A 13,273-nucleotide genomic window follows, 5' to 3' on the forward strand; every position below is an offset into this window, starting at 1 on the left:
TGAGTGTATTTTGCCACACCTGAAAGACGAAAAACCTAGGACTAGTTCGCAAAAGTAGGTTTTTAACATAATCGTGAATATTTAATGAACGGTTTGATTGACAGCAGTGGTTATTGAGGCAAAGTTGTTCAGTATGAGGAGATCTATCTAATGAGCCGTAAAATTCGTTAGACCCAATTAGTAGCCGATTTCTTTCAAAACTATTACAGACCTCTAGACCCATGAGTCGAACATGCCCACCGAGTTTCGTTTCGATCGGCCTCCGTTAACCTTGTCTAACAGGTGCTCAAATTTTATTGGCTGATGGTGGCCATGTTTTTTGACATACGCCAATGTCCTCATAGACATACATGGGGCCTTGGACCAAGACACTGCATACCAATTTTCAAGTCAATCGGACTAACGGTCAGGTGGTCATACCCCTTTTTATGTTTTTTTCATGTTATAGCGCCACCAAGTGGCCAATCACCGCATTTTTTTTTTACTATGACCTCAAATTAAGTTACAGATGTGTACCAAGTTTAGTGAAAATATATAATTTTGTTTACGAGTTATAGCCATTTTAGTAAAAGTAGCTCCGCCTACTTTGAACGTTTGTGCGCCCCTTAGCGACCGTGAATCGATTTTTTTTTTTAAATTGATAATTATTGATATTTAGTCTCCAGAGACTCTTTCTGCAGTAGATTGGCTCCGATCAGGTGAGAAACCTAGTACTAGTTCGCAAAAGTAGGTTTTGGACAAAATCCAAAATGGCGGAAAAATTTCCTTACCGGAAATGAAATCCTTGAGGCTTTTTTTTCCATCTTGAACCAAGAATTCCAATGATATAAGGCACATGAGGCTGAGACAAACGGCATTTAAGCAAAAATGTGTCAATTCTTTGGTTTTTGGACTATAGCGCCACTATCTGGCCGATTGGGACGAGTCTGGGCATCTGACCGAGTTTCAAGTCTCTAGGCCTTTCGGTTTGGGCTGCCCGATCAGTTTTATGGCGGAAAAATTATTATAATAAAATTAACAATTACAATAGGGTTTCAGCACTTTGTGCTTTATTGAATTTTCTTTTTCTGAATTTGAATCATCTCTTTTTCTCTTTAACAGCCAGGGCACAAACAACAACTGCACCAACAACATCTCCATTAATAACATCTGCACCAACAACATCTCCATTAGTAACACCTGCACCAACAACATCTCCATTAATAACATCTGCACCAACAACATCTCCATTAGTAACACCTGCACCAACAACATCTCCATTAATAACATCTGCGACAACGTCATCTCCATTAATAACATCTCCACCAACAACATCTCCATTAGTAACACCTGCACCAACAACATCTCCAGTAATTACATCTGCGACAACGTCATCTCCATTAATAACATCTGCACCAACAACATCAACATCTGCAACGACAACATCTGCATCAACACTGGCAGGTAATTATTGACCTTTGAAGTACAGCCCAATTTCCAGAAAAGTTGGCAAAAAGCAATAAAATCCACAATCTATAATTTTTTTAATTATCTTAAACCTTTTTTAAACTGACAAATGTTTTCACTGACCATAGTTGTATTTTGTAAATATAAACAAATTTTGATTTTGATGGCTGCAACATGCTTCAAAAAAGTTGGGACAGAGACAAAATAAAAGTGAAAAGATGATAGAATATTCAAGCTAAACTCCTTTGAAACTCTTTTGGTATCATGTTTGGGTGAAAAAGGAGCTTCTCCTGTCTTTGCAAGCAAAGATGGGTCATAGCTAACCACTTTGTGCCAAATTAAAAAAATCACATTTCTCAATGCAAGTTTGCAAAGAATGTGTCTTTCACCATTTACCATAATTTTGTGAAAAGATTCAGAGAAATCTTAGTATATGTGGCAAGGCAGGAGACCTCTGTTGAATATGTGTGACCTTTGAGCCCTCATGCTACTGTGTTAAATACAGCCACATGTGCTCAAGATTTCTTTGGAAAACCGTTTTCACTTAAAGGAACACTCCGACTTTTTGGGACTTTAGCCTATTCACCTTATCCCCCAGAGTTAGATAAGTCCATACATACCTTTTTCATCTCCGTGCGTGCTATAAGTCTGTTTGACGCACCCACCGCTAGCCTAGCTTAGCACAAAGACTGGATGTAAATGGTTGCAGCTAGCATACTAATCCAAATAAGTGACAAAATAACGGAAACATTTTCCTATTTACATGTTGTGATTTGTATAGTCACAGAGTGTACAAAAAACAAAGTCACATGAGACACAGACATATTTTAACCGTATAAATACTGGGAACTATATTCTCTGAAGGCGAAGCACTGCTACTTGGGCGGAGTGATAACCGCAGCACCTGAGACGAGCCGTGGAGAGGAGCAGAGAGCGCGTCTCAGGTGCTGCGGTTATCACTCCGCCCAAGTAGCAGTGCTTCGCCTTCAGAGAATATAGTTCCCAGTATTTATACGGTTAAAATATGTCTGTGTCTCATGTGCATGGGCGTCAGTTTGGTTTGAAATGTGGGGGGGACAGAGACGCATTCGGAAGGGCATTTTCAAAAGTGCTGGGTACAATGACGCATTCATTCTTTTTTCTCTTTCGCGCAGGTCATGGTTTGAAAGACGCCGATGTCCTGTAGCTTACTGATTTAAATAAATAAAAATGTATACAAAGATGTGATGATGTCCGACCAAAAATGTGATGGTACTTTGGGTTTAAATTTAATATTATATTAAGATCTAATATAATGTTGTTAGTATCGTGAATTTTTACGTGAATATATACATAGATCCGCCTGCGTTGCGTATGTACTGTAATGGTCCAGTGGCAGAATTTTTGCCAAGCGTGTCGGAGGTTGAGGGTTCTAATCCGCACTCGTATAGTTTTTTTTCCCACATCAAAACCGATAATTGTATATCAAGAATCTTGATATACTTTATCACTGATAAACATTATCGGTTTTGATGAGGGGAAAAAAAAACTATACGAGTGCGGATTAGAACCCAGAGAAGCAGGGACACGTTTGTGTGCATTTTGAATTGTGATTTCTCTGGAACGAATAGAATCTCTGCAACGGATTGAAGCGCGCGTCCGAGTGAAGACAACACATTTCAGCGCTAGATCGCCTCTTATTTAACAAATGAATGAAACGAATGCTGGTAGTTAACTAGAGATGTTTTATTTGTATTGGTACATCCGTGACGCGAGATGTTTCAAAAGTGGTGGGGACAATATCGACCCTGGCAAAAAGTGGTGGGGACATGTCCCACCCGTCCCCCCCGTAAATGACGCCTATGCTCATGTGACTTTGTTTTTTGTACACTCTGTGACTATACAAATCACAACATGTAAATAGGAAAATGTTTGCGTTATTTTGTCACTTATTTGGATTAGTATGCTAGCTGCAACCATTTACATCCAGTCTTTGTGCTAAGCTAGGCTAGCGGTGGGTGCGTCAAACAGACTTATAGCACGCACGGAGATGAAAAAGGTATGTATGGACTTATCTAACTCTGGGGGATAAGGTGAATAGGCTAAAGTCCCAAAAAATCGGAGTGTTCCTTTAATTCAGTCTGACGCTGCATCCAGCAACTTGAATCTCTGTAATACAAAGAAAGCTATACATAAGTTATATGCAGAGATGCCGGCGAGTTCTCTGGGCCATAGCTCATCTCAGATGGTCTAGATAGAAGACAGTGGAAATGTGTGCTGTGGTCAAATGAGTTGAAGTTTCAGCTTGTTTTGGGGAAAAACAGATATCGAGTTCTTAGTCCCATAGATGAAACATGACATCTTTCCTGGGAAGCAAAACAACGCCAGGCCTCATTCTGCATGCGCTAGAACAGAGAGGTTACGTATACTACACCATAGAAGGGATGTGACTGATGGGCTCCCTACAGTCCAAATCTGTCTCCTGTTGAAAATGTATGGCCCATCATGAAAAAGCAAATCAGACAACGACGACCACAGACTGTTGAGGAGATGTCTTACATCAGGCGACATAGGGTAAAAATGTCACTTGCGAAACTGCAGCGATTAGTATCCTCAATTCCCAAATTATTAAAAATGTTATTAAAAGGAAAGGTTTTAAATGTACAAAATTCAATTAAGTTGGTTAGTAACATTGGAAATATTTGTAAAAACTTAGTACATTTGTCAGTTAAATAAAGTTTCAAGACAATTAACAAATCACAGATTCTTTATTGCATTTTACAAAATGCCCCAACCTTTCTGGAAATGGGGTTGTACCCACTGATCTATATAGAATGTCATTATATAGATCAGTGGTTGTACCAGATCTGTGGTGTGAATTGAATAAACCCGAGAAGAACCTGATTATTTACAAATTATCAGGTTCTTCTCGGGTTTGTTTATTCAATTCACACAAATTCAGTTGCTTTTTCAGTTGAATTTGGGAAAACCACTTGAAACATTTGTTGTGTTCAGCTATTTCAATTACGTTTGTTTGATTTGTTCAATGCAAAAAGCTGAAAGTTTGTAAATGTTGCCAATTAACCTGAACTGTAATGGGGGTTGGATAACTTCTATTACAACTGTATATCTTCATTAAAATGGTGTAATGTACACAGAGTTGTGGATTATCCCACATACCACTTTAATTAAGACAGAGAGATAAAGGAAAGACCAGTTATTAAGCAGATTATGTCTATTTTATATTTGAAAGAATTATCAAGAAAGAGAAAAAGACAGAGATTGTGTGTGGGGTGGGGGGATACATTTTTACAAGGAAAATAAATGTATGATCTTGTAGGGACATCTTTTGGTCTCTATGAGGGAAATGGCTTCAAAAAATCATACTAAACGTTTTTAAAATCTAAAAAAGCAGAATGTTTTCTGTGGCGGTTGTGTTCAGAGGTAGGTTTACCGTTTAGGGTTAAAGGATAGAATATGTGAACCTGGACCACAAAACTAGTCACATGGGTCAATTTTTTGGAATTCAGATTTATATACCATCTGAAAGCTGAATAAATAAGCTTTCTATTGATATAGTTTGTTAGGATATAGGACAATATTTGGCTGAGATACAACTATTATAAAATCTTAAATCTGAGGGTGCCAAAAAATGAAGAAAATCGCCTTTAAAGTTGTCCATTTATGTTCGGGATTGTGCTGCATTCACTCACAAAAATAAATGTTTTATATATTTACGGTAGGAAATTTACAACATATCTTCATGGAACATGATCCTAATGATTTTTGGCATCGAAGAAAAATCAATAATTTTGACCCATACAATGTATTGTTGGCTATTCGTCTCAAATATACCCGTGCTACTTGTGGTTTTGTGATCCAGGGTCACATATACAGTTTGCACAGTATAAAAATCATTATGTCTATGGAAATTCATCATAATTATATAAAAACATATAAATATATTCAGGAGACAATTTTCAGACTGAGTTTGGCCCTCACATCTTTGGTCTATGGAATGTCCCTATAAAACCTGTGTGTGTGTGTGTGTGTGTGTGTGTGTGTGTGTGTGTGTGTGTGTGTGTGTGTGTGTGTGTGTGCGTGTGTGTGTGTGTGTGTGCGTGTGTGTGTGTGTGAGAGAGAGAGAGAGAGAGAGAGAGAGAGATGCAACGAAAGAAACTATATATTAATGGAAAAAATAAAATTAAGTATATTCATTTATGCCTTCAGCATTTGTGAAATTTGTGGTTAAGCTTTTTTTTCTTTTTTCTAAATGAAGAGATTTCTAAAACAATTTTCACAGACCCATGCTATAGCTACACTGCGCTGAATGATTCATGGAGAGCCACCAACAATCTATTTTCCTCTCAACTAATGTGTGACACTGCGGTCATCTGGAACGGCTGGTACCGTCTCTTCATTCAGGGCCAGAGCGCTCAGATGCCAGACACATGTGTTGATGTGTATAGATGTGGTACTTTTACTCCACTGTGGCTGAACGGAGGACATCCAACAGTTGAGGATGGAGTGGTCACTCGAGCTGTCTGCGGAAACTGGACCAATAACTGCTGCTATTTCCAATCCAATCCCATTAAAATCAAAGCCTGTCCTGGCAATTACTACGTCTATAAGTTTGTGAGCCCAATTTCCTGTCATTCAGCATACTGTGCAGGTACAGTAAACATAATTTGCATTCATGAATCTGTTTTTGTAATGTATTATATCTACGATTACGTTAGACCATCTACTGTATCTGTTTTTGACATACTGTGGAGGTAAATCCATTAACATGTGCCTTTTGTACTTTTGTAATTTAAATTTGTATCTTTTTTTTTTTTTTTTTTGCAGAAGTTAGGAACATTACCACCAATAATGCAACTGTCACTCCAAACACAACTTTGGCAGGTAATGTAAACGCTATGGCTTCTACTGACTGTTGAAGTTTTGACGGGATGTATCATGAAAATCTATCATTCTGTATGTGTTTGTGTCTAGGTACAGACTGTAGATAAAACAGTGTTTGAAATTTGCAGATGCTGAAGCACATGTTCATTAACATATATTAATTTGTCATTTTACTGCATTAACTCCACTTGATGTTTGAATGACCTGTAAGAAATGTAACTGTGTAAAATCTTTACACACCTTTTTTCTATTACTAAAACGAGACAAAGTCATGACACAGACGTCATGCTGTCTATATCAAATAGCAATATTGTTGCCAAAAAAGACGACTAAAATAAAGTTAAAGAAAATTACCAAAATGTCTCTATGTAGATAAAAGAGATTTTGTCTTACAAGCCAGTGTTTTGATACTTTTAATATAACCTCATGTAATGTGTTTGTTTGATTAGTTTATGCATACATTTAAAACATCATGCATGAGTATATATCGATGTTTGGAACTACTTAAAATGATAATAACACCTAATTATAATTATATTTTAATTAGAGTGTATGCCGTTGCACAGACAATTGCACTCCAATGCCATGGACAGGGAATTTTGAATTAATGGTACATTCATAATTAGAAACATCCCAAGCTCAGTAAATTTGCTTGTTTACCAATCATGCCAGGAGGTGGGTGGGGTGTTGTATTCATTTTCTTATAAATATTTTTGTATTATATGTATATTTTTTAAAGACACTGTTACCTGTAGCACTTTGTTTCTTCAAAAACATTTGCAAGACTATTAATTATGTATAGGTATATATTTTAAAGTCATATCCACATGAGTCATCCACCAGAGGGCATCATCAATTGTCCCGCTACTAATCAGCCAGATTCAAATATGAGCCCCATAAATCAGTGAATGTAAACATCAGGTAACAGAAATGATTTCTGTTCATTTTCTTGGCACCAGGAATATTCTACCCATTCGGCTCATCAGCAGGAGACACAATAAACCCTGCTGTTGATGATGGAAGCTCCTCAGATTATATATCATACAGTGCATCCGGAAAGTATTCACAGCGCTTCACTTTTTCCACATTTTGTTATGTACAGTAACAGCCTTATTCCAAAATGGATTAAATTCTTTATTTTCCTCAAAATTCTACAAACAATACCCAATAATGACAATGTGAAAGAAGTTTGTTTGAAAGCCTTGTCTCTAATGGAGGCCTCTGAATCTAAAGTTAATACATTTCTGAACTCACTTAAAAACTAGATCAAAGGACATATTTGGACTAGAGCAGGGAACTCCAACCCTGCTCCTGCAGAGCTACTGTCCTGCAGACTTCAGTTCCAACACACATGCCTGTAATTATTAAGTAACCCTGAACAGCCTGAGCTGGTCCAGCTGTTTGATTGGAGCAGGACAGTAGCTCTCTGGCAGCATCATGCTGTGGGGATGTTTTTCAGTGGCAGGAACTGGGAGACTCAGAGTCAAGGGAAAGATGAATGCAGCAATGTACATTCAAGACATGCTTGATGAAAATCTGCTCTTGAGCGCTCTGGACCTCAGACTGGGGCGACGGTTCATCTTCCAACAGGACAACTACCCTAAGCACACAGCCAAGATAACAAAGGAGTGGCTACGGGACAACTCTGTGAATGTCTTTGAGTGGCACAGCCAGAGCCCAGATTTGAACCTAATTGAACATCTCTGGTGAGATCTGAAAATGGCTGTGCACCATCGCTGCCCATCCAACCTGATGGAGCTGGAGAGGTTCTGCAAAGAAGAATGGGTGAAACTGCCCCAAAAAAAGGTGTGCCAAGCCTGTAGCATCATACTCAAAAAGACTTGAGGCTGTAAGGTTTTTTATTTTTCATACATTTGCAAAGATTTCAAACAAAATTATTTCACATTGTCATTATGGGGTATTTTAATCCATTTTTGATTAGTCTGTAACATAACAAAATGTGGAAAAAGTGAAGCTCTGTGAATACTGTCCGGATGCAGTGTATATTAATGGAAAATAAAATTAAGTGTATTCATTTGTGAATAAATGTTTGGTTCAACTGTTTGGTCTTTTCTAAATGAAGAGATGCTCTACAATTTGCTTAACTCAAGTATGGAAGAAAAGCTTTTTTAACTCCATTCTTAGGTAGATCCCATGCCACTAGTGTATATTATGAATAGTAATTTCATTTTCGAATTGATTTTTTGTTTTTACAGACCCATGCTATAGCTACACTGCGCTGAATGATTCATGGAGAGCCACCAACAATCTATTTTCCTCTCAACTAATGTGTGACGCTCGGGGCTTCTGGAACGGCTGGTACCGTCTCTTCATTCAGGGTCAGAGCGTTCAGATGGCAGACACATGTGTTGATGAGCATAGTTGTGGCACTGCTGCTCCACTGTGGCTGAATGGAGGACATCCAAAAGTTAAGGATGGAGTGGTCACTCGAGCTGTCTGCGGTCACTGGAAAAATAACTGCTGCTATTTCCAATCCAATCCCATTAAAGTCAAAGCCTGTCCTGGCAATTACTACGTCTATGAGTTTGTGAGCCCAACTTCCTGTCATTCAGCATACTGTGCAGGTACAGTAAACATAATTTGCATTCATCCAGGAATGTATTTTTGTAATGTATTACATTTACGAGTTTGTTATGCCATCTATCTGTTTTTGACATTCTGTGGAGGTAAATACATTAACATGTGCCTTTTGTACTTTTGTAATTTATATTTGTATCTGTTTATTAATTAATATTCTTTCCTAATTTTGCAGAAGTTAGGAACATAATCATCAATAATCCTACTGTCACTCCAAACACAACTTTGGCAGGTAATGTATACGCTATGGCTTCTACTGACTGCTGAAGTTTTGACGGGATATGTCATGAAAATCTATCATATGTGTTTGTGTCTGTAGGTACAGACTGTAGATAAAACTGTGTTTGAAATTTGCAGATGGTGAAGCACATGTTCAGTAACATATATTAATTTTTAATTTTACTGCATTAACTCCATTTGATGTTTGAATGAATTGTAAGAAAGTAACTGTACAAAATCTTAACACACACCTTTTCTTCTATTACCAAGACGAGACGAGATCATGACACAGACGTATTTAAATGCTGTCTATATCAACATGCAATATTTTCATATTTTTAAAAAAAACTGCCAAAATTTTTCTATGTAGATATATGTCTTACAAGCCAGTGTTTTGATACATTTTGCATAACCTCATGTGGTGTGTTTGTATGATTAGTTTATGCATATGCATAGCTCATCTATGCTATACTTGTAAAAATTAGGGGGAAAAAATAAACTTTTAGCAGATAAACAAATTCAATTTATACAATCTCTTCCCAGAAAAAGGACCAAAAATATATTATATGCTCTTTAGAATGATAATATAATTCTAAAGTATCAATTAGATACTTATATCATATCATAAATAATATAATTCTAATGTACATAGTACATTAGAATAGTTCGATTTCTCATAGTTCGTGATACAATTTTGGTCCCCACATCTTTGGTCTATGGAATGTCCCCATAAAAAATGTTTGTGAGTGAATTACCTGCATCTGTGCATCATCTCTCTACGTTGTCAATTGTGTTGTCCTACAAGGTCCTACAATGAAAGAAATTATTTATTAATGGAAAATAGATTTATTTATTTATTTGAAGGATTTGTGATGAAATTTGTGGTTCAACTGTTTTGTCCTTTTTAAATGAAGAGATGCTCTACAATTTCCTGTATATAACTTAAAACGCATGCAAGAAAGAAAAGCTTTTTTTTTTACTCCACTCTTAGGTAGATCCCATGCCTCAAGTGTATAGTATGAATAGTAATTTCATTTTTGAATTGATTTTTTGTTTTCACAGACCCCTGCTTTAGCTACACTGAGCTGAATGATTCATGGAGAGCCACCAACAATCATCAACCCCAATGGTGTGACACTGCGGTCAACTGGCACGGGTGGTACCGTCTCTTCATTCAGAATCAGAGCGCTCAGATGCCGGACACATGTGTTGCCACGTTAAGTTGTGGCACTGCTGCTCCACTGTGGCTGAACGGAGGACATCCACAAATTGAGGATGGAGTGGTCACTCGAGCTGTCTGCGGAAACTGGTTGAATGACTGCTGCATGTTCCGATCCAATCCCATTAAAGTCAAAGCCTGTCCTGGCAATTACTACGTCTATGAGTTTGTGAGCCCAATTGGCTGTTTTTTGGCATACTGTGCAGGTACAGTAAACATAATTTGCATTCATCCAGGAAGGTGTTTTTGTAATGTATTACATCTATGAGTTTGTTAGACCATCTAACTGTTTTTTGGCACACTGTGAAGGTAAATACAGTAACATGTGCCTTTTGTACTTGTATATATTTGTATCTGTTTATTTATTAAAATTCATTATTTTATTTATTTTTTGCAGAAGTTAGGGACATTACCACCAATAATGCAACTGTCACTCCAAACACTGGTAATGTATACGCTATGGTTTCTTCTGACTGTTGAAGTTTTGACGGGATGTATCCTGAAAATCTATCATTCTGTATGTGTTTGTGTCTGTAGGTACAGACTGTAGATAAAACAGTGTTTGAAATTTGCAGATGCTGAAGCACGTTCATTATTTACCATACATATTAATTTGTAATTTTACTGCATTAACTCCACTTGATGTTTGAATGAATTATAAGAAATGTAACTGTACAAAATCTTTACACACCTTTTTTCTATTACTAAGACGAGACTAGATCATGACACAGACGTTGGCACTGACCCAAGACATTAATATATATATATATATATATTAGTGCTGTCAAACGATTAAAATATTTGATCGCGATTAATCGCATTAATGTCATAGTTAACTAGCGATCAATCGCAATTAATCGCACATTTTTATCTATTCTAAATGTCTTTTGATTTCTTTTTGTCCCATTATTTTTTCTCATTTTAATGCTCTTATCAACATGGAAAAGTGGATCGGCTTGCTTTGTGAAAATGTTTTTTATTGAAAACAACATTGGCATATACTGTGTTCAATTTCACACTAACATTCTCACTTGGAGCAAATAATCTCTCACACAATGTAACACTGTCCATCAATAAAAGGGTGAAAGAAATACTGACGAGGTCCTGATATTGACGAGGGGGCGGAGAATTCGCATCAGCTGTGTGTGTGTGCTTGGCCATCATCAAGTGGTGTTTCAGACTGGACGTGCTGCTATCGCGATGATGATAGCTCAGTTCACAACGACAAAACACACAGATCACTTTGGTCTTGTCAATGGAACCATTTGGCAACTTTTTAAAAGTAAACTTTCCATTCAGAATCTTATTGGCATCCATTTCGGCGTCTCGCACTCGTCATCCACTCAAAATGGACGTGATGGACGACTCCACCTTTGAGCCCTCAGCCTCTGCTTCCTCAATGGAAGACGTGTCGGTGCTTGAGGAGATCCTCAAAGTATTTCTTCCACCGTCCGACGACATCCCCAGTTGAGGTCAACAGCTGCCCACCTCTACTGTAAACAGTGTTGGTAGGGCACTGCTTCCCTCTCCTGAGGAGCCGGATGCAGAAGACGCAAACCTTTCAGCTGCTGATGAGGGCTTGGAGTTGGTGAGCACAGTTTGTTGAACTTTCAAAAACTGTGCAATATGTTGCCATATCCTGCTGTCTAAATAGTCAGCAGCCATATCACCCTGTAGCCCAAGACTGGTTGCCCACTGAAGCTAAGCAGGGCTGAGCCTGGTTAGTACCTGGATGGGAGACCTTCTGAGAAAACCAGGTTGCTGCTGGAAGAGGTGTTAGTGAGGTCAGCAGGGGGCGCTCACCCTGTGGTCTGTGTGGGTCCTAACGCCCCATTATAGTAATGGAGACACTATACTGTCAAAGAGCACCGTCCTTCGGATGATACGTTAAACCAAGGCCCTGACTCTCTGTGGTCACAAAAAATCCCAGGATGTCTTTTGAAAGAGTAGGGGTGTAACCCCGGCATCCTGGCCAAATTTGCACAGTGGTCTCTGTCCATCATGGCCTCCTAATCATCCCCATATATATATATATATATATATATATATATACCAATTGGCTTCATCACTATGTCTCCTCTCCACCAGTAAGCCGGTGTGTGGTGAGCGTTCTGGCGCAATATGGCTGCCGTCGCATCATCCAGGTGGATGCTGCACATTGGTGGTGGTTGAGGAGATTCCCCCTTCTATGTAAAGCGCTTTGAGTGCCAAGAAAAGCGCTATATAAATGTAATTTATTATTATTATTATTATTAATAAAACCTTCTCACTGATGCCTATCATGTCATTGGACTTGGCTACATACTAGGGGTGGAACGGTACACAGAAGTCACGGTTCGGTTCATACCTCGGTTCAGACATCACGGTTCGGTACGATTTCGGTACAAGGGAGTGAAAAGCAAAGCAAAAATGCAGAAGGCATTTTTATAAATGTCTTAAGCCTTGTATTTTTTTAAATAAGTTTTATTAATAAAGGCATAGAACCAGTTTATTTGTAGTGCACTGACAGTAGTTTTATATAATTAGTTTATTAATTAAATTATTAAAAAGACGAAAAGACCTTGAGATATGTTTGGTAATTGTACCTGAATGAATTTAAAATTAATTTGCTATTTCAGATCAAGATATTTGTTTTCCTTCATTTTAATTAACTAACTTTATTCTCATCTGAATTATAAATAATTGATTTCCGTATAAAATAATACTACCATAAAAACTTTTGTTAACAGGTGTAGGTTACAGTTTGACAAGAGTTTAGAGTGTGACAAAAGCACAATGTTGTGTTTTATTGCGAGTGTACACAAATATAAGTAAACAATTTGCAGTTTTAATGATGTCCTGTATGAAAAAAATGACGGAGTATGTTTTTACGTTTCCACTGTTCGATCGCCCGTGCCTCTCTCACAC

General features: G+C 37.8%; 1 protein-coding gene across 4 annotated transcripts in view; it reads left to right on the forward strand.

Moving 5' to 3' along the window:
• Positions 1 to 5,687: 5,687 nt before the first annotated feature.
• The window catches only part of LOC130090616 (uncharacterized), a 145,557-nt gene continuing 137,971 nt past the window's right edge, over positions 5,688 to 13,273 (forward strand). Inside the window, exons 1-6 of one of the 4 annotated variants that reach the window (XM_056258067.1) lie at positions 5,688 to 6,097; positions 6,274 to 6,330; positions 8,547 to 8,915; positions 9,104 to 9,160; positions 10,210 to 10,572; positions 10,764 to 10,811. In XM_056258067.1, coding sequence (XP_056114042.1) covers positions 5,800 to 6,097; positions 6,274 to 6,330; positions 8,547 to 8,915; positions 9,104 to 9,160; positions 10,210 to 10,572; positions 10,764 to 10,811 — 1,192 coding nt within the window. In that variant the 5' untranslated portion in view covers positions 5,688 to 5,799. Of the gene's footprint in view, positions 6,098 to 6,273; positions 6,331 to 8,546; positions 8,916 to 9,103; positions 9,161 to 10,209; positions 10,578 to 10,763; positions 10,812 to 11,446; positions 11,448 to 13,273 lie in introns of all 4 variants that reach the window. The other 3 variants (XM_056258066.1, XM_056258069.1, XM_056258068.1) reach the window with 3 other exon arrangements.

Source organism: Rhinichthys klamathensis, unplaced genomic scaffold (genome assembly GCF_029890125.1).
Source record: "Rhinichthys klamathensis goyatoka isolate OS25496 unplaced genomic scaffold, OSU_Roscu_1.1 h1tg000148l_1, whole genome shotgun sequence".
Taxonomy (NCBI): Eukaryota; Metazoa; Chordata; class Actinopteri; order Cypriniformes; family Leuciscidae; genus Rhinichthys; species Rhinichthys klamathensis.